Below are 19,281 nucleotides of genomic sequence, written 5' to 3' on the forward strand. Positions count from 1 at the left end.
ATTAAGTGCATCGAATCTCCACACAGCACACTGAGCGGTACAACTGCTGGTTAAACCTTGCTTTCATTGCACAATTCAGGCAGAAGAGGATTGATCTTTTTGACCTCAGAAATAAAATTAAAAGGGTTCTCCTTTGGCTTGTCCCAAAGCTGCAGTGACACGTGCATCTCAGTTAAAATCCTTGGACGCGGGGTTGAGGTGCCCATGACCCAGGGAAGCTCTGCCTCCGGCTGCCAGGGGAAAGGCCAGGCTCCAGGTCGGAGGAGCGAGAAGGTCTGCGGCACAGAGCCATGCAGGAAAGGTCAGGCTGGAGGCAGAGAGGGCCGCTGCTGGTTGAGATGAGCGTGAGCGACAGCTCGAGGATACAAGAAGAAAACTACCCGACGTGAAAAGGTACAAAATCCTAAAGAAAATCTGGTGCTGGAGGACAAGAGTTTGGTACCAGTGGGGACCTGTTGTAGGAAGCAGCAGGGTGGACCCTTGGCCACCTGATTGATGCCTGCTGGCCTGTGGGGGCTCTTTGGGTGTCTGCCCCTGGAGCGCTGAGCGTGCTCAGGCTCAGCCTCTCAGGCTTTCTTGACTTTTATCTGCGTTAACTTCAAAACAAGAGGTTTATGCTTTCAGGTTGAGCGTCTCCTGCATGCAGGGTCTGCATGCGGTAAAAAGTGCCTGAACGAAGTGACCCGTCCCGGGTCGCTGGGCATTTGAGACACTGCCTCTTGAAACGCGGTGCTACCCTGGGGCTGGTTTTGCCTCTAACAGGCAAAGAAATGACAGGGAAGGAAAAGTTCATTAATGGCTGGATAAACAATAAATGCTTACCACTCATATCTTTAAAATGAGTTCTTGGAAAATTTTGGGTGGGGCTCTGAAACCAGGTAGCATGCCAGCTCCTTCCGGCAGGACACGGGAGCCTCCAGGCTGGGGTCAAACCCACTCTGCATAAAACCGAGAGGTTTTGGATTTTCCAGAATAGGCTGCTATTCCTACCGAGCCTTGTAGAACTGTTTTTTCAGTTTACGCAGAAGTTGTTTTTCAGCTGTGAATGGTAAAAAATCTAGTGTAGGACAGCATGCAAACAGAAAAGGCCATAAAGCAGCAGGAACAGAGCGTCGAGGGACAAGACACCTGAAGCTGTTTGGCTTCTGAAGAGTGGGTAAGCATAGAAAATGACACAGTGGCTGCTCCAGGAAACAAAAGTGTGCCATAGGGTGCCATTAGTGATCATCAATCTTGCAGATGAAGTAGTTTTGATTTTGAAGAGTCACACAGAGATAACGTGATGGCTCTTGAAAAGTCAAAGCTTATTTATTTCTTAGCTCCTCTCTGAAGTCAGGGGGACCCTTCCTTAAAAGGACTGTGTTGTCCCTGTGTGCCACAGCTCGTTAGCACGAGCCATAGGCTGCAGTGGAGGGGATATATATAATATGGGTGCCCAGTGCTGGGGGGATGAAGCAGTACTGGGAATTTTTTTAACGATGCTTTCCTCCTGTGGCCAGAACTGTGATTCCTCCTGAGACAAACAGCTTCATGGTTTCTTCTGGTGATACGTTCAGGAGCAGACAGGTGAGATGAGAAATGGTTCTTGGGGGGCACGCAAATTCCTCAAATACCACTTTTCTTGCAGAAAAGCACAGACTCTGAGGTATACAAAAAGCTGCAGCCTCGGTCAATGCAATACGTGTAACTGGCATGATGAGCTCACTCAACAAATTCATGTGAAGAGCCCACAATCAGTTTTGAAATACTCCAAAGGGTGCGAGAAAGGCAAAATCCCTGCCTCCTCTTGCTTATTATAGCCCTGCTGCCCATATGTGCCTTGTCCGCAGCCAGTCAGCAGGCAGGAGGGAGGGGCAAAGCCTATTTAAAACTTTCGTAAGGGGCTGCAGCCCCCCCTTGCCTGCGGCGGCTGGGAGAGGACCACGCGTGGCCACCTACCTGGAGCTGCCCGCCCGCGCGAGGATGCCCATCTTGGGACTGGGGACCTGGCAGGTACCTGCCGGAGCTGGGGACCTCTCCTCGTCCCCGTGCCTCTGGTCACGCAGGTGACACCAAGAAATCGCTGAGAATCGCGGTAGACTTTTACAGCCATCTCCTCTTCAGGTCAGGAAAATGCAGCAAATCCTCTGAGCAGCGTTTCTTGCCTTTTGAAATATTTCAGGTATTGCAGGTATTTACACCTGTCCTTCCAGACATTTGTTAAGTGAGCTCGCTTAGCGCAGGTAGAAGGAGATTTTTTCTTAGCTATGGAAAAAACGACATACTACGAAAGTAAAAACTTCTGCCTAGCTTGTTTTTTTGCTTTGGCACTGGGTATTAATATCCCAGCGTGTCCCAACTCATGGTTGATGAGTGCAGTTAGAGATAGGAACTTAAGTGGCAATCAGTGGATTTGGAAATGGGGATTTATATTAACTCCTTAGAGACTGAAAATTATTTATTTGTATGGCAGCAGATAAGTCCATAGCACTTAGCAGGAAAATAGTTTGGGTAGGTCTTTACCTGCAAATGTTATATAATGGACTTTTGGTAAGACAGAATATTTCAGGATATACTGAATTATAAATGTAAAAGGAGTCTGGAAATGAGCTGAAAATTTTAAGAAAGTGAGCTTCTTAAGAAAGAAGCTGGATTTGAGACTGGAGATGAAATATGTTGAATTACAAGCTGCCAAGTCCATGAAGCACTGTCCAGTCAGCATAAAATTATCTTAAATTATTCTTGCTCTATTTTTTGGTCAGCTGCTGCTAATTATCATATCATTTATGCACAAATGGGGCTGAGTTTGTTTAACCCTTTCAGTCTTGATCGGTCTGAGGACAAAAGACACTGAGAAGCCGAAACTAAGTAAGTAGGCTTTAAAAAACCAAAGTGTGCCTTGCCTGGGGCCTCTTAGGGCACTGGCGCGGTGATGGGTGAGCTCTCTGAAGGAACCTGTTGGGACACCTACAGGAACCCATTAGGACTAAACAGAAGGAAAATTTTGGACACATGATCCCTGCCACCACAAAAATCTCTTACTTAATCAAAGGTATTCGATCTCAAGGTTCCCACAGCAACTTCAGCCGCGACTCCCTGGGTTTCGGTGCGGCGATGGGGCCTCTCCTTTACCCAGTCACTCTGGCTTGAAGTCCTGTTCAGCGAGCACCATGTAAAATGAAGTAATGGATTATTTTTTCTGAAAAACATCTCACATTACAGAGTTTCGTGTAATCACAGGGTATTACTGTCACCCTTGCTCTCCACCGACGACGACTCCGCTCAAAAGCAATGCAGATCATTCCTGGCTGTGGGGCTTTTTTTCCCCCCGAGAGTGCTCGCTCCTGCACAGCAGCTTTCCCGTGCCGCAGCAGCACCCAGACATAGGGTACTCTGTGACGTCTGGCGTTTGGTCGGCGTCGCCGTTAGCCTGCTTTCCCATGGAGCTGCAGCGTTCACACACAGGGAGGGGTGGGATGGGGAAAGGGGCTGCAAAAAGGAAAACTTGTAAAACTTTAAACTGGCTGTGTGTAGCCTTGTGGAAAAAAATGCTGCAGTTTCTATGTTTTTTTTTTTTTTTTAGTTAAGTGAACCAACCTAGCACCCTTCGATTGGAAATAATTGGAGAAGCGCAATCATCATCAAAAAAAAAGATGATGGGTGAGGATATAATGAAGTTAAACGTAGGAGGTGGTCGCGGTTTTGAATCATGTTTCTGTTTGAAGTGCCATTTTCCAGAATCGTATCCAGTCATCAAACAACTCTTCAGTGTCTCCGAGCCAAGAACCTGAAGTGATTTACTTTGCTATTAAATACCAGATTGTGTATTTTACCCAGGAGGTGGCACTGTCCGTAGCTTTTTGCCGTCCTCTCACCTCCCCTGTCCTGTGTCAACAAGAGCCGGCTTGTTTGTGTGCAGGGCCAGCAAGCCTTCCAGAGGCGATTCATTTCCTCATGTCGCCAGTATCTCATACTAAAATTGCTTTTACTTTCTGGGCAAATTAGAACTGATTTCACGATAGCCTGGTGTCCGAATGTGAATGTGCAATCCTTAAAAAAGGGCAGATCAGCTCAGGCAACTCCTCAGTGACTCCCATGGCCGGTTCCAAAGGGCTAATTTTATTCCAGAAAACTAAACAAAAGCAATATCCAAACTGGAACACCTCATTATTTGTGAGTTTAAAGTCTCCAGATTTGCAGGACAGCAAACTTCTTTTTCTGCTATTTACCAAATTACTGACTTTTCTTCTTGTTTCAGTCTCTCCAAGGAACAGCGAGAGACGCAGTGAAGTTTGCCATTGACGTTGGGTCCCGCCACTTGGATTGTGCCTACCCGTACCAGAATGAGATCAGGGATGTACTACGAGAAAAAATTGAGGTGAGGGTTGCGAGGCGAGAAGGCCTCTTTACTGTCAGCAAGGTATGTCCTTGGGTAACTTGTCTCACATGAGGCCAGTTCTCAGGAGGAGCGACAAGGTCCCAAGCTGCAAAGTGCCAGAGGATGAAGCTGGTCTGGGAATTAATTCCTTTTCCTGTCAGGGCAAAGCGTTTTGCAGATGGAGGGAAGGAAGAGGTCAACTCTTGAAAAAAAAATGGCTTGATTTGAGAGGGATTTTTTTGTAGTCCATATCCATTGTCAGCCATGGAGACAGGAACTGAGGCCGTGCTCTCAGTTGCCTCTGAGATCGGAAGCAGGGCTATTGTATTCGTGGTCGCTCCCGCTGCGCTGCCGGCCTCAGCCTGTTAACTCCTGTATGTTATGTTTTGTTTTGTTTTTTCCCCCAACAACAATGGTAGGAAGAATAAAGTAACTTCTATCTGCTGGAAGCTGGTGAGTCGATTTTCACCAGTTTTGCTTTTTTCCTTTCTTTTGTTTAATTGTTGTATGAATCGTTGGAATTTTAGAGTATCTCATTCTCATGTTACTTAACTGACAGTATCGCAAATAAAATAAGGTGCACAAAAGTGGCACTTCCTCAAGACGAGAAGATGAGCCATACCATGAGCTGCCTCTGTGTCTGCACCATGTGTTTCCCTGCCAGGGATGCTCTGCGGTCACGAGGAGAGCAGCTCCCAGGCTTTGTGTTACCCCCACGACTTGTGGTCCACCTTCCACGAGAGATCCCCGGTGAAGGAGGCATGCCAGAGAACACTTGCTGCCCTCCAACTGGATTGTTTGGATCTCTACCTGATGCACGGGCCCACGGGATTCGAGGTATTGAGACTTCAGCTCCTGGGAGCCATCTGTCAGAGCTCTGCCACCTTTTCCTTTGGGTCTGGATATGCCCTTAGTCCTCTCTAATGAGGAGCGTTGTTAAACCTCATTAGGACATAATGACAAACCTCTGCATGGAGTGCCCTGGAGGAAAGGTAAGGTCATGGCAAGCTAGGTCTTGTAGTACAAAAATCCCTTTATTTTACCCTGCACAGCATTTCCATACCATGGGTCAAATTACCATCCAGATCACATTCCTCTGAAAGTCTGGGATTTGGCTGTCATTTGCTTATCCAGGATCAAACAGTTGTGAATTACTTAGTTCCTATTCTTCTCTTCTCTCTCTACCCCCAGGTTAAATAAATCCTCGTTTCCCCATCGTGTCACATCTCTGGCCTTCCCCCAACCTGACTGAGGCACATAAAAGTGTCTGCCCTTCCTCTGCCTGCAGGACAGATTCTCAAGAAGCAGATTTTCTTGAAGATTACTCTGTTCATACAGATTACTGGATTTGGCCACCTCTCTCCCCAACACAAACATAAGCCAGGATATCCAGCGTGTCTCCAGCTCCAGCTAAATTGTAGAATTTATAAGTGATTTCTTTAACTACTTACGATTCAGCCTACCTTAAACTTGCTTTTCTTTTGTGATGATAGGGAGGAGAGGAGCTATTTCTTGCAGATGGAAATGGCAGGATCACTCCTAGCAATACAGATTTTCTGGATACATGGAAGGTACAGTCATTGACAGGCCGAAAAATTCTTGCTAGTTTGAAATAACAGCCTTTAAGGTTTCCACTTTGGGAATCGTTCTGAGAGAATTTCCGATGTGCAGTATTCCAGATTGCTGATTTCTCTGTGCCCTTGGGCTCCTTCTTGTGTTACTTTGCCAAAATTGAGCTATTTTTATGTTTACTGCTTACTAAAGTGTCTGGGTGGGCATGGCAAGAGGAAATCTTTGACTGTGTGTGTACCCTGCAGTGGCTTGAGCTGACATACGCTGTCGCTTCAGTCCCCACACCGCTCTCCGGTTGCTCATGCTCATCCCTAGTTGCACCTGAGCTGTCCAGACCACAGCAAAGCCAACATGCCTGTGCCAATGTACCCACAGCATCCAAAATTAGAAAGCACTGGAACTTGCCCAAAGTCCATCGCTAAAGCCGTGTGCAACGCAAACAGACATGAGCACAGGCTGTGTGGGAGACAAGACTTGGGTGCGAGTTCAAATTTCTGCTTGGCTGATGGTTTGGGCTCCCTTTCCCCTCCACCCCCACCCGCTGCTCAGCATGGCCAGGTCGAAAGAGGACAAGAGACTCACCAGTCATAAGAATTCGCTGATGCTTTTTCTCTTCTGTCAGATGAAGAGTAAGGCACATTTTTGTTGCTCATTTGAAGGAAAGAAGTGGACATTTCAGGCTGCTGCTTATGGCAGCAACTTCAAATAAAGATGATTTCTGCTTTGGAAGAGATGTATCTTCTGCTCTAAAGGCTGGTAGTAGATTATTTTCTCCTGTTTCTTTTCTGCTGGAGGTGCCAACCTAATTAGGGCTGTCTAGCTGCTTTATTGTTTGCCAGTGTGAAAGAAAATAGGTGGTGGTGGGGGAACACAGCACTGCTTATACTAGACTGCCACCGCTAAATGGTACATCTCCCTTGGGAAATTAAGCGGTGTTGTTGATCAGTTATCCTGCCCTAGCTCTCCCAGAACAGCTCCTCGTCGAGCTGCTCTGTTCCAAACGACAAGCTTTTTATTATGGGATAATTATTTTGTTAGCTGAGGAATTATCCTGAAAAAACCCTTTTCTTTTGGAGCAGAAGGTCTACTTGGGGATAATATTTCAAAATAATTGTCTTTTACTGAAATAATCATAGTGTAATAATTGTTAATCTTGAATAATGCTGTTATTTATTTGTATGATCATACATGACGTGAGAGACCGTGTCTTTGACCAGGGTCCCACCGTTCAATGTGCTGTACTAAGGCCACATCAGAAGAGGATCCCAGCCATGATGATTTTTACCGTTGAAGTCTTTGCACGGACATTTTCTCCATACGAAAAAAAAGATCTTAATTCAGTAGCAAGTCTGGTTCTGTAGTGTTTCTAGGCTATGGAAGAGCTGGTGGATGCGGGAATGGTGAAGGCCATTGGAGTCTCCAACTTCAACCGCAAACAGATAGATCGGCTCTTGAGCAAACCAGACTTAAGACACAAACCCGCAAATAATCGGGTAAATTATTCTCAAACTCCTCAGCACTGACGTCACGCCTGTCTGGGGTGTTGCATCTGATGGAACATCTCTGGCAGTGAAATAGCTTTTATGTCAATAGCTTTTTGATACCTGTGTGAGAATACACCTGTATTTGGCTAAACCATAAAGTAATGAAAAACGCAGGACATTCTGTGCCCTTCCTTGCGCGGGAAGCTGCAGTTACACAAGCCCACGGGCTCCTGGGTTGAAATTCCTGCCTTCACCTTTCTTCTGACTGCAGCAGGGAGCTCCTGCAGGCTGAGAGCTGAGCTCTGCAACGGAGAACGCGGCGGGGCTTACCCTCCTCCTTTCCTACAGCCCCGGTGCTTGTCCCAGCAGCTAAGGAAAAAGAGGCTGCGTGAATAGCTAGGACCAAAGCCAGGCTACACTGCTGGGGTGAATAGGTAGGACTGGATGACATGAGAGTCAGGTGCTTCAGCTGGATGTAGACAACTGGACCTCGGAGCCCGTTCATACGGGGACTGTGAGAGGTCATGAAAAATGAGGCAGGCAGCTGGAAGGAAAAACTAGTGTATGAAGACTGGGCCTTGTTGGAAGCAGGGTTGGGTAGAAGGGGAAACGATCTGAAATACTGGCTGACTCTCTTAAAAACCCCATAGCTGCGAAAAGAACCACCTTTTCAAAGCTGATGTGGGGCTTGGTAGGTCACCATAGTGATGCTAAACCTTGAAGTACCTTCTGCTTCTGAAGAAACCTAATATTTTTGTTTGTAGACTGGGCACCACCCCGTCTTCCTCAGGAAGAGCTGATTAAGTTTTGCCAATCCAAAGGGATCTCTGTCACTGCATATTGTGCCCTTGGAGCGCCCAACTGGCCATGGTAAGGATGCTTTGTGAGACTTCTTTCTTAGACGTAGTAATACAGTAAACCAGTCTTAGGATGTGGATAAACCCTTATAGAGTAAAACTGATGTAATTAGAAAAATATTTACTAATTTGTTAAAAATCACACACACAGAGAAACCTCTCTCATGCTTATTGTGATATTCAGTCCACTAACTCATACCCGTGCTGTTACTGGAGAAAAAGGATCAATTGGTTGGTGAAAGTAGTGAAGATAATTCTTAACTGAGCTTGGGTGAGCTTATTAAACATGTAAGAGAACTTCTGAACTAAAAAAAAAAAAAAATAAAGCCGCACATGCTTACGAAAATAGTAACTGCAGTCCTGCTGAGACAAATGAATTAGGTTTTTAAATGGATGACTTGAAGAAATTTTGCTTTTACTCCAATCTTCATGGCTTTCTCTGACCTGGGACAGGGCATTTACCAGAGCAACTGTGCTTGCGAAGGACATGACAGCTGCCCATTCTCAAGATGACATTTTCGGGATTTGGACCAAAGAAATTCCCGGCCTGATCACAGGCTGGACTGAAATGTGTTACAGTGACCTGTTATACTAGAAACTACAGGCCTCTTCTCGTGTGCCAACCTGCAATGAAAGGAAAAGAATGAAGGCAAGGACTGGAGCAACGAGAAGATGGTGAATTAAAGTGTGCGAGATGATGCTTTCTTATCATTTAAATAATATTCTTACACCAAGAGCTTGAGGGAGAAGACAGTGGGCCATTCAACTGCTGAAGTCTGCTTTTTATTTTCACAAATCCAAGCATGAGGATATTTCCCTTTTTGATGATCCCCAAATTAAAGAAATAGCACTCAAGTACAACAAAACCCCAGCTCATGTTGATACTGGTCAAAGTATTTTCCCTGGTGACATGTGTTTTTCCTACTTGTGCTAAAGTAACTATTTACAGAGGTATTATGGAAAGCTGAGTTCCAGCTGTGTCTCATACACATTGTAATGCTTTAAAAAGTATTATCTCTAACACCAGTTTTAATGACGGACAGAAGATTACCAATGGCTTTGGGCTTTAATTGGCATGCTAGCACAGCATCCCTGGCCAATCCTGAACTTTTGTTCAATGCACTCCCATGCTGTCATCTCAACTTCAAAGACCGATAATGATTAAATGAGCTCATGTAATAATTAGGAAGGGTTTACTATAGTGCTTTTCCTATGTGAGCCATCTCTGATTATCAGTAGAGCTGTTCCATGTAACCATGCAGGCACATACAGTTTTCAGCTTTCAGAAGACAGGCAGAACTTCTCAGCTGTAACTCCCTATCTGTTCCTGCAGGTGCTTATCTATCTCCAGATTCAAAGAAATGCGAGTGTAATTCCCAAATCTGTCAGTCCACACCATATTAAGGAAAATTTTAAGGTGATAGTGTATCTTACAAAATTCTTAATGGTGTTATCTGGCTCCAGATTCAAAGAAATACGAGTGTAATTCCCAAATCTGTCAAGTCCACGCCATATTGACGAAAATTTTAAGGTGAGAGTGTATCTTACAAAATTCTTAATGGTGTTAAACGCTTACACAGAAAAATCCATTCTGCCAGTGGAACAAAGTACTCCCTTCATAGTCAGAACCGGGAAAAAACCTTTTGTCTGTCAGATACCATGTAGGTTATTTCCTTATGAATGCAAAAAGTTACTTTAAAAGTAAGGAGCCAAGTCTCCTTCGTTAGAACACATCAAGTAAAAGAGACTAACTTTTCCCCCTTGTGATATAAATACGATGCAAATAGACCCCACCAGCACTGTAACTTTATGACATTTTTTCATTGTTCACCACAAATGTCCATCCATTGCACACTTCCTAGTGCTTCAACAAATACAACGCTTTTCTACTTCTGTTTTCGGTATTCTTTCTGCAAATGATCTTACACTTATCTTTTTGCAAACTGAAGTAACCCAGCTGTTTGGGACCTTTATTCAGGTGTTTGACTTTGAATTGGCTAAAGAGGAGATGGAAACCTTCCTTGCTTTCAAGAAGCGGTATCGCATCTGTGCATTAAGTGAGTTAGTACCTCCTCCTCCATGTTTTAGCAAGATTGGATTATCATTGGATATCCTCTTAACAGACAGTATTTGATAGCCCCACTCAAAAATAAAAAGAGAGGGAACCTTCATCAATACCCGGTCACATCCGTATCTGCTGGAATCCAGCACTAGGGTTTATTAGAGCACTGCCCATCTTATAGAGGTTGGTAGCATTGGGATTTTTGCAGGTACGTTGTGTGTTAAGATATCTTGTAACGGATACATACCAAACTGCTGTCTGAAAATCTAAATCGGCTGGAAACTCCAAAACAAATAGGCGGCAATTTTTTTTACTGTTTTCTTTGGTTGCTTTATATAAGACAGTCAGTGTAAATAAACTCCATTTTAAGAATGAGAGTTGTAAGTTTTTTTGAAGTGAAAAGCTGTGCCTACGTATTTATGCCAACGTTATTAAGGCAGCGTCTAGATAATAGAATGGTTAGATACAGACTTACCAAGATCTGCAATTTATTCTGTTTTCCCAGGTTACCCACTTATCTAATCACATACTGCGGACTTCGGAGTTCACAAAAGAGCAGTTTAAAATATTGCAGGGAAGTTTGGCGATTTCAGCTAAGCAAAAGATACACTGTATTTTGAGAACAAGGTCACTGGTATATGCGAAGGTTACAGAGCATTAACTTCCACTGCCCTGCGTATACTAAGCAGACTCACATTAGTGTTTTTACTGTAGTTCACAGTTTTAGTTCTGCAGAGCTTTTGTCAGAAGAAAAGAGCTTTTTCTTCTTAGCCTTAAGACTATATCCTTAAAGTGTTTTAATCATACTCTCTTTTTCTAGATGCAAAAATCACAAGGACTATCCTTTTTTTGGAAGACTAACAGGCATCATCTTCAGATTCTCCAGAGATCAGGACCATATATCATTGTTTCAAGCAATCTGTAATACTTCACGTGTATTAAATCACAACGTAAGTGGACTACGTATTACAAGATTGGACAAGGTAGCTCACAGGCATTCTCAAGAGTAATCTTTGAGCATGCATGTGTTTGCTTCCCTTATTATCAACCACAGTTATATCAGTCCTTTATCTGTATCTTTGCTCTGCTCTTCTGGTAGCAAAATTCTCCGTTATAGCAAAATATAAATTCTCTTATCGTTTAGTAATGATAGTTGAAGAAATTTATAAACCTGAATCTTTGGGATTTGTGAAAAGCAGTCTTTGTCATAAATATAAATCCTGACAAATTTTAGAGAAATTTAGATTCTCCTAATGGTTGTATTTTTGAACAAAAGGTCAAAACACATGCTATCTTTTAGTTGTTAATATAAGACAATCCATTTAACATCAGAAGATCTTTATGAGATAAAACAATATGCTGCTTGAGATTTGTAGTTCAGTAATTTCAGCGTAACAGACTGAAAGCTCTTTAGAGGACACCGCTGAACTGTTTCTCATTTTTCTTAATGAGGTTTCATATTTATGAACTGCTAAAAACTAATAAACTGGTAGGAGATTTGTATATTTGGTTTATCATATCTACAAGAGTACATAAATACTGCCTTTATCAGTATAATGGCTGCAGTTAAGACTGAATCTCTCCCAGCAAATCCAAAGTCTGATAAAGGAGATACAGAGGAATTATTTTGTTTGGCAACTGTCTTATTTAACAAGCAGAAAAGATGGGCAACTTCACAGAAGTCAACGGCCCTCTCTTGTACCGCTCCCTAGATACTGTCTGCTTGTGTTTTGATTCAAAGAATGTCACTGGATGTTGTTTTCTCTGGTAAAAAAAGTCAGTGCTACTGCAGCCCATGCATCTGCTGGAGTTTTAATGAGGTGTCTGTTAATCAAGACTTCTTGCTCTTGAACTCTAACACGTGACTCAAAACTCCTGTAATTGCGTTAGGCTCTTTCAGCCCAGTAGAAGAACAATGTGGATTAGAACTGCCTGCAGAGAGGAAGGATGATTGTGTAATTAAGGTTCAGGGCTAGGATACACACTTCATGGATATCCTTTTCCAACTGATTTTCTTTGTAGTTGAGGTTTTTAAGTCTATAAAGGAAATGATGACACATCTTTGAGCTACTTTAGACTTTTGCAAGATGTTTGAATAAAGGTGCCCTAGAAATGGCAAAGCAATTCTGTCAAATTGGATTTCCTACAGCAGTTTTTCTAAAGAAAGAGGTCTGAAAAGCCTATCAGCCATTGACACCAAACAGCAATAGTGCAGTGGTATGGACAGGAAGGCACCTGTTACAGGTGCTTTCTTTTTTTCCTCCCCCGAACATGCTAAATTGAAAAGGTCAGTTACAGGATATCATCATAGCCGCAGTTAGAAAACGAGCTACATGGCAGGTGCTGTGCTTCCAGGCATTCAGACTGTGGTCTGGTTGTCCATCTACAGCAGCAGGAGCAACACCCACTTAAGGCTGTGGCATACAGCCTATCTTGAAACATTCTCTACTTCACAGGAATTTTCTAACAACATTCCAATTTAATCACAGTTATCAGACTTGAAGTTATTTACAGGATGTTTATAGACTGTGGTAGGCAGGAAGTTGGACTAGATGATCACAGTAGCCATATAATAGTAAAAAATTCAAAACAAGTTAGAAGCCAGAGATTGTGCATTTGTTTAGAGACAATGGATTTTTTTCAGCTGCAGCAACTTTAGCAAAGGTAAAAAGAGAAAAGTCTGGGCGATATCAGTTACTGCAAAATAAAGTACCTTCTATTTTGCAGCAGAGCTAGAGCCATATGACTTAAAGACAGCGTGTGCCTTTCTAGCAGACCATTGCTGCCTCACAGCAATCACAGCAGCCTACGATGGCAGTAGGCTATAAGCTATAAGCTTATAGCTGTAAGCTGCTCAAAAAGCACACTTCCATAGCTTCACCACTTCACTTACCCCAACACATGTGCTGCAAGGGAATTGTTCTAATTCCATCTGCTATCTATAGATAAGAAATTACTAAGCATGATCTCCCCTGTATTTGGTTTTGAGGATTCAAAAAAATATTTTGGCATCTTTTGGTTTTTTGGTTTTTGTTTTTGGTGGTGTTTTTTGGTTGGTTTTTTTTTGTTTGTTTGGTTTTTTTTTTGCAATTTCAGACTTTGCTTTACAAGAAAATAAAAATTGCCATGATAGGCTAGGGTGGAGACTTGGGCTTGTTTTACTGCTGTTGTAAATTCAGTTGACTAAAGAAGAGCAAGTGTTTTGTTGGTCAAATCACTGCAGCAGAAGAGAGGAATAGACAAGCTGCAACTGTCTTCTAAAGAGTTTTATTTGTTCCACCAATGCAGTGACCTGCAGCAGAGATCACTGACACACTGGAACAAGTGCTGGAAACTTTCTAATCTTCAGATTCATTTGAACCCTGTGTTAATAAGCAAGTGTATACTGATGGCTATTTAACCCACTCCTTTTTCTGTGGTTGTGACTAATTCAACTGCATGCTGCTACCTGGGTAGCCTCAAGGTACACGCAGTGACAGTCTGTCTTCACATAATTTCAGTGGCCTGTGGAGCATTTGTTAGTTACTAATCACCAGGCTGGATGATGTCTAGCACAAGGAGCAGATGTGCAAAAGGCCACAGGTCTAGCACTTCATAGACTTGAAAAGACCAAGGCCATCTCATAAAGCCAGGAGAGAACATGCCATGCTACAAACAAAATGCTTCAGGAAAAGAAGATGAGTATTCTCCCAGTGTCAGACACAGCATAGACAGGCTCGAGTCACCAAGCTCTAGGGAGCAAAGTAGTCCTTTCTTGAAGGACTAGCAGCTTCTCTTCCTGTGTGCCTACTTCCTCAGCAGCATAATCATTGGCATTCTGTTGGAACTACAGCAAGAGGTTTATGTTATCCCCAAATAATTTTAAGTTTCCATTAGCTGTGTAACAGTGCTCTTAGACCAAACCCGCAGGTACATCTTTCCTAGTCAGCAGTGAGATTATCTGTGCCACTGGACTGAACCCAGTAAATGGAAAACACGTTAGCTTAGCATTTTGCCTTTGTATAACAGCATGTTGTCCCATGACTTGAGCTTTTATTGTGCAGTTTATCCATTCTGCTATAGTCAGGCCTTCATTAAAAGTTCCATAGGGGCTAGGTGAAAAAATGAAGTGTTACATCCATGTTTTAGAGGGAAAACAGGGTAACATAGGTTATGAACAATAGGTAAAATTCAAAACTCTTTGCTGATCATTGCTACTCAGGTTTTCCGTCTATTATAGTTCCAAGCTTTCTCATATTGAGGTCAATATAATTCAAAATGAAAGAAACAATAAGATAGAGACTCATTCCATGAACTTTTTGCATTCAGTCCTGCACAAAAAGTTCTGGTCCATGCCTTCCTCTGTATCCTAAAAAAGGTTTATAGAAGACTGGCTAGGATGACCAACGGCATGGGAATAATTTCTACAGGCAGCAATTAAGTAGGCTAAGACTTTCCTTGACCAGACACCAGCACAGGGAGCTAGGCCAGAAGTCTACCAAATCTGGAGCAGCTTGGAAAGTGTGACTGGAAATAGACCAGTTTCTACCTCCTCCACTTTAAAACCAGGAGCATCAAATGAATCTAGCAGAAGACAAGACCAAAACAAATAGATAGCAATTCTTCACAAGATGTGTGTTTATGAAAAATCATTCCCTTGGAATGCAAAAGATTCACAAAATAACTGAACAAGAAAGAGTTAACTGACAGCCATTAAACACGAAAGACCTTAAACTGCTGTCAGAATATTTAAAGAACACACAACTGCAATGCTCAACTTATTAATCTTCAACAACTTGTTTTGGCCACAGTTGGAAACAGGATGCTGCAGAAGGTGGATATTTAGTCTGATTCAGTTCAGCTGATCTTATGAGTAGCTGTCAGCTGGCTTATAATTAGGCTTGTTTCAGTTCAGAAAAGCTAAATTGTATATTCAGCTTGATTTTTTTTTTTTTTTGCTTAAGAATTTGGAAAAAAGATGTAGTTTTGCAGATTTTTGTACTAGTGGTCCTGTACCATGCACTTTAACAAATTAAAATGCAAGAGCAACATTGCCTACGGAAGAATTTTAAGAGTTGCCTCTCAGCTTATATGAGCAAGGTCCTGCCAGAATAAGGCAGGGCTCCGTACTTTTTAAGTGATCAAGGACAAGGCAGAGGGAGGGATGACAAATAGTTACTGACAGAGTTTACAGATGACAAACTAGGGGAGTATTAAGCGATTAAAAAGATAAAATCATTTGTCCTGAGTCAGCTGTTCTGTCATAGACTCCAGATTTCTAGTCATATCTTCAATACAGTGAATACAGATTAAAAATCCAGCTACAGGATTTTCTTTTCCTGTTTTGAATACTGTAGTTTCCTGTGCCCCAGATTTCACAACTCTGCACAAATGTTACAGTATGCACTTGTGTCAGTCTCATGAGCTCAGTAAGAAGAGAGATCCTGCTTCCCCTTTCCCAGAGAGAAACAAAAACCAAGTTACAGAGCATCATATAAAAAGTGATTCCAGCCAGGCAGGCTTGTGTATTTATGTTCCAGTATCAGAAGTCAAGCCATTTTCTCCCAAAAGAACATCAACTGCAACCTGAAACATACTGTGCCTGTAAGACTATGTGTCTTGGCAAGATACCAATTCCAGCTGCTTCTTGTATTCTCCTCTACTACCCAAAAAAATTCTCAGAAAAGGTCTCTTGCCTTATCCAGTGAGATAATTGCCAATTTTCTCTACCTGTTTTTCCTGATAAATCAGTTCACCATCATTCTTTGCTACTATGGAAATGGATTTGTTCTGTCAGAGCCATTTTCTTTTAAGATGAGAGAGTCCTGCTAATCTGGTATCATTGGAAGCAGTGAGAGTGCAGCTGGAAGTGAAACAAATTTTGACTGCAAGTACCAATTCTATGGTACTGAGAACATGGACTGCTCTTAATCTTTCCTGTAGGCTGGACTCCTCTTTCTAGGGTGTGCTACAGTATCACGCTAGCTTAACTGCTGCAGCAGAGTCCTGAGAAAGTCTAGTAAGGGAGGCCAACAAGGTGGAGCTGAACTACAAGTTCTTAAATCAAAAACATAAAACAAAAACAACCACTTTTCATTGGAAGAGCTACAAAATTATATTTGTCCTTAAAGGTTTCTTTGATCAGAAACCCAGAGATCTGTCAAATCACAATACAAAAACAAATGCTGTGAACAGTTGTAGCAGGAAGAGCTCAGTTAGCAGGTATGCTAGCCTCCGGATATCTAATTCTTTGATCTTTCCACTTTACCTTTTAGAAGATGAAAGGAAATCTCTACCCTTGTAGGCAAAGAGTGTGGCACAAGTATGGGGGTACAACAGCCATTTATTTTACTGTAACAATCCCCAGATCAACCTAGATTAAATGGCTGCAGTCTAGAAGACTGGCTCTTCCTGTATCTCAGCCTTATTTAATTGTATCTGGCCTTGAAGAAGCAATCCAAAATCATTATGGGTGACAGGGTTTTCTATCACTCCCTTCCTTCCCACTCCTCATCCTTTCTGACAACAGCCTGCTTTCTGTTCAAACTTACGCATCTTTGTCCTTCACTCAGGTGCTTCTCTGTTTTTCCGCTATTCCCACTCATATTTCACCAGCATCCAAGCCCTCTCCCAGTTAAGTGCTGCACTGTGTCCCAGAACAACCCCTTCCAAATTCTTTCCTGCTAAGTCATCCAGTAAAATACAGAGAGCGCCTGTTACAATACCACTCCACCCTGAATGCTAGCTAGTCTTTCTTCTGCTGTGGAGCAGTCTGTCGAAAGTCTCTCCAGTAAAATTCCTACTCTGAGAATGGAAAATTTCAGGCACAAACTTTCGTAAAGATACAGTGAAATGAAAACAGAGGAAGTTAACAGAACCTGATGTACTATTTTGGAAACCCTGACCCTCAATGTAACTTCTTGCCAAGACACACTTGTCACAAAAATGTTATTTCCAAGCAAGTCAACATTGCCCCAAACAGTTTTCTGTCACACCTCAGACTAACCTAAGAATATTAGCTGTTCTGCTTTTTTTTTAGATGCCTTTGGGCTTTTATTTATTGCATTATAGACATACAAAAACACTTGCAGAGCTGAAGCTTTTTGTATTTCCTTTTAAGCCCATAATTTAAAGTGATTATAATAAATTTATGTTAGGAGAATCAGCGTTAGAGGATAATATTGCTTAGAGTCAGACGTTGACTCTCTCCTCCCTCCTCCTAGCGTTGTAAAGTTAACTCAATCTTGTCTGTTCAACCTATTGTAAATTATTCTGACCAAAAACATGTTGCATGTAAAGTCTGGCCTCAGCTATAGTGGAAAGATAAAAGCAGCATTCGAAGATAACAAAATCTGTTTTCCTCAATATAATGGTTAGTATTTATCAGAAAGAAAAACTTTAAATTAGTATGACTCCTTAGTACCTTTTTATCAGTACCAGGAAACAAACCACCTACTCGGCAAATAGTTTGAGAACAACTGCATTCGTGGTGCATTTTAATGTAGCCGAGTTCCCTTTAAGGTACGCTATGCTATGTGGAATCGGAATCCTACCATACATTTACCATTCAGGGGTGGTTATGCATTAACAGTTCTGGTGTCTCCCTTCTTTCATCCATTCAGAAAGAACCCTCCTTCTGCCAGGCCTACACAGTCTCCTTCAGAGGACAGTTCACACTCTAGATCAACTCAGACATTGGAAAAAAATTTACAAGAACACACAAGAGAATCATCCCAACACTAGCCACGGTTTTTCCAAGTGCCCAAATGCATTTTCTGAAGAGTGTTAAGCAGCTCTCAGAAAGCAACAACTTTAAAACCATTACCTGCAAGTATTGTAAAAACCATAAAAACCCCAAGGAACAAACACACCGCAAATATCAAAATTTGGGTATAAGCCTATTTTTCTGTCCTCCCAGAACAGAGTAGTAAGTTTCTGATCTGCTAGCTCATGACACAGAGGTTTCTTGGAAACCCATTTTTACTTTATTTGCAAATGGTTGCTTGTACAAGCACAGCAGTCTTTCCTGCATCATGTGCTGCTTGCTTGGAAAGAGCAAGTTTTCTACTGCTTACTTATTAATCAATCCTATAGGATTCTGAGCAGGCTTAATGTCTTCAATTGAATAAGTTTTCTACTAGCCAAAATACACTATCACTTCAGTACAATAAAGACCGATTTAAACATTAGTATATTAGCTGTCACACATATCAAAACAGCTCTATTTAAAGAGAGGCTCAAGTAGACTCATCAATAGCCACAGGTACATTACAGTGTACATCAATGGCCACAGGTTCCTCACACTCAGGTGTTCTACATGTGCACTAACATGAGAACAGCAGATAGCTAGCAGGAAAAACCTAAGTTCACATCAATATCAGATGATTTCTTGGGGGACAGTAATTTTTCTTGCTTTTGTGTAATGTCTAGAGACAGCTGATATGATACAAGCTACTCCAGCATTACCACCATTACAGCATTGCTGAAATAACCATCTCATTACACACAGTAATGAAACTATATTTTATTATAAGCAAAACCAGCTTTTATATCACCAAGAAACCAGGACCTATACACTTTTCAAAGAGCTACCCATGTAGAAACTGCTGTACTTAGAAATCAACTCGTACTTCCAATTAGAGGAAAAAAAAGCATGGAGTGTTACAAAAAGAAAGAAAATCAAACCCAAAAGTATCAGAAAAAAGCAGACCTCACATTAATTATGTAAAATCTGCCATATCCTGGTCCTTCCAGACAACAATAGTCACTAGCTCCAATTCACAGTATTCCAAAATAAAAGTGACTGCTAGTTCAAACTTTCTCAATGTTTTCTTCTTACCGGTTCCAGACACGCAGTTTGGCAAAGACAATCTACTAGTCCACACAGTGTGCTCTTCAGAACCATTTTAGCATTTCCTTCTTCCAAAAAAGAAAACAACACAAAGTCACAAAGTACATATTCTGCATCTT

General features: G+C 42.1%; 1 protein-coding gene across 1 annotated transcript; it reads left to right on the forward strand.

The window, feature by feature from the left end:
• The first annotated feature begins 1,962 nt into the window (after positions 1–1,962).
• LOC104073477 (aldose reductase-like) lies at positions 1,963–19,189 on the forward strand. Its single transcript, XM_009573271.1, has 11 exons — positions 1,963–1,992; positions 4,238–4,399; positions 5,057–5,194; positions 5,851–5,928; positions 7,300–7,427; positions 8,182–8,273; positions 9,062–9,147; positions 9,604–9,687; positions 10,249–10,331; positions 11,153–11,282; positions 19,160–19,189. The coding sequence occupies exons 1-11, from the start codon at positions 1,963–1,965 to the stop codon at positions 19,187–19,189; spliced, it is 1,041 nt and encodes a 346-aa protein (XP_009571566.1).
• The last annotated feature ends 92 nt before the right edge of the window (positions 19,190–19,281 follow it).

Source organism: Fulmarus glacialis, unplaced genomic scaffold (genome assembly GCF_000690835.1).
Source record: "Fulmarus glacialis isolate BGI_N327 unplaced genomic scaffold, ASM69083v1 scaffold1412, whole genome shotgun sequence".
In the NCBI taxonomy this organism is placed as follows: domain Eukaryota; kingdom Metazoa; phylum Chordata; class Aves; order Procellariiformes; family Procellariidae; genus Fulmarus; species Fulmarus glacialis.

Bases quoted from the DNA above. Each gene is read 5' to 3' on its own strand.
- LOC104073477 (XM_009573271.1), top strand. From the start codon at position 1,963: ATGCCCATCTTGGGACTGGGGACCTGGCAG. The intron at 9,148-9,603 runs GTTGATACTGGT...CTGTTCCTGCAG, and splicing joins ACAACAAAACCCCAGCTCAT to GTGCTTATCTATCTCCAGAT. The intron at 10,332-11,152 runs GTTAGTACCTCC...CTCTTTTTCTAG, and splicing joins CGCATCTGTGCATTAAGTGA to ATGCAAAAATCACAAGGACT.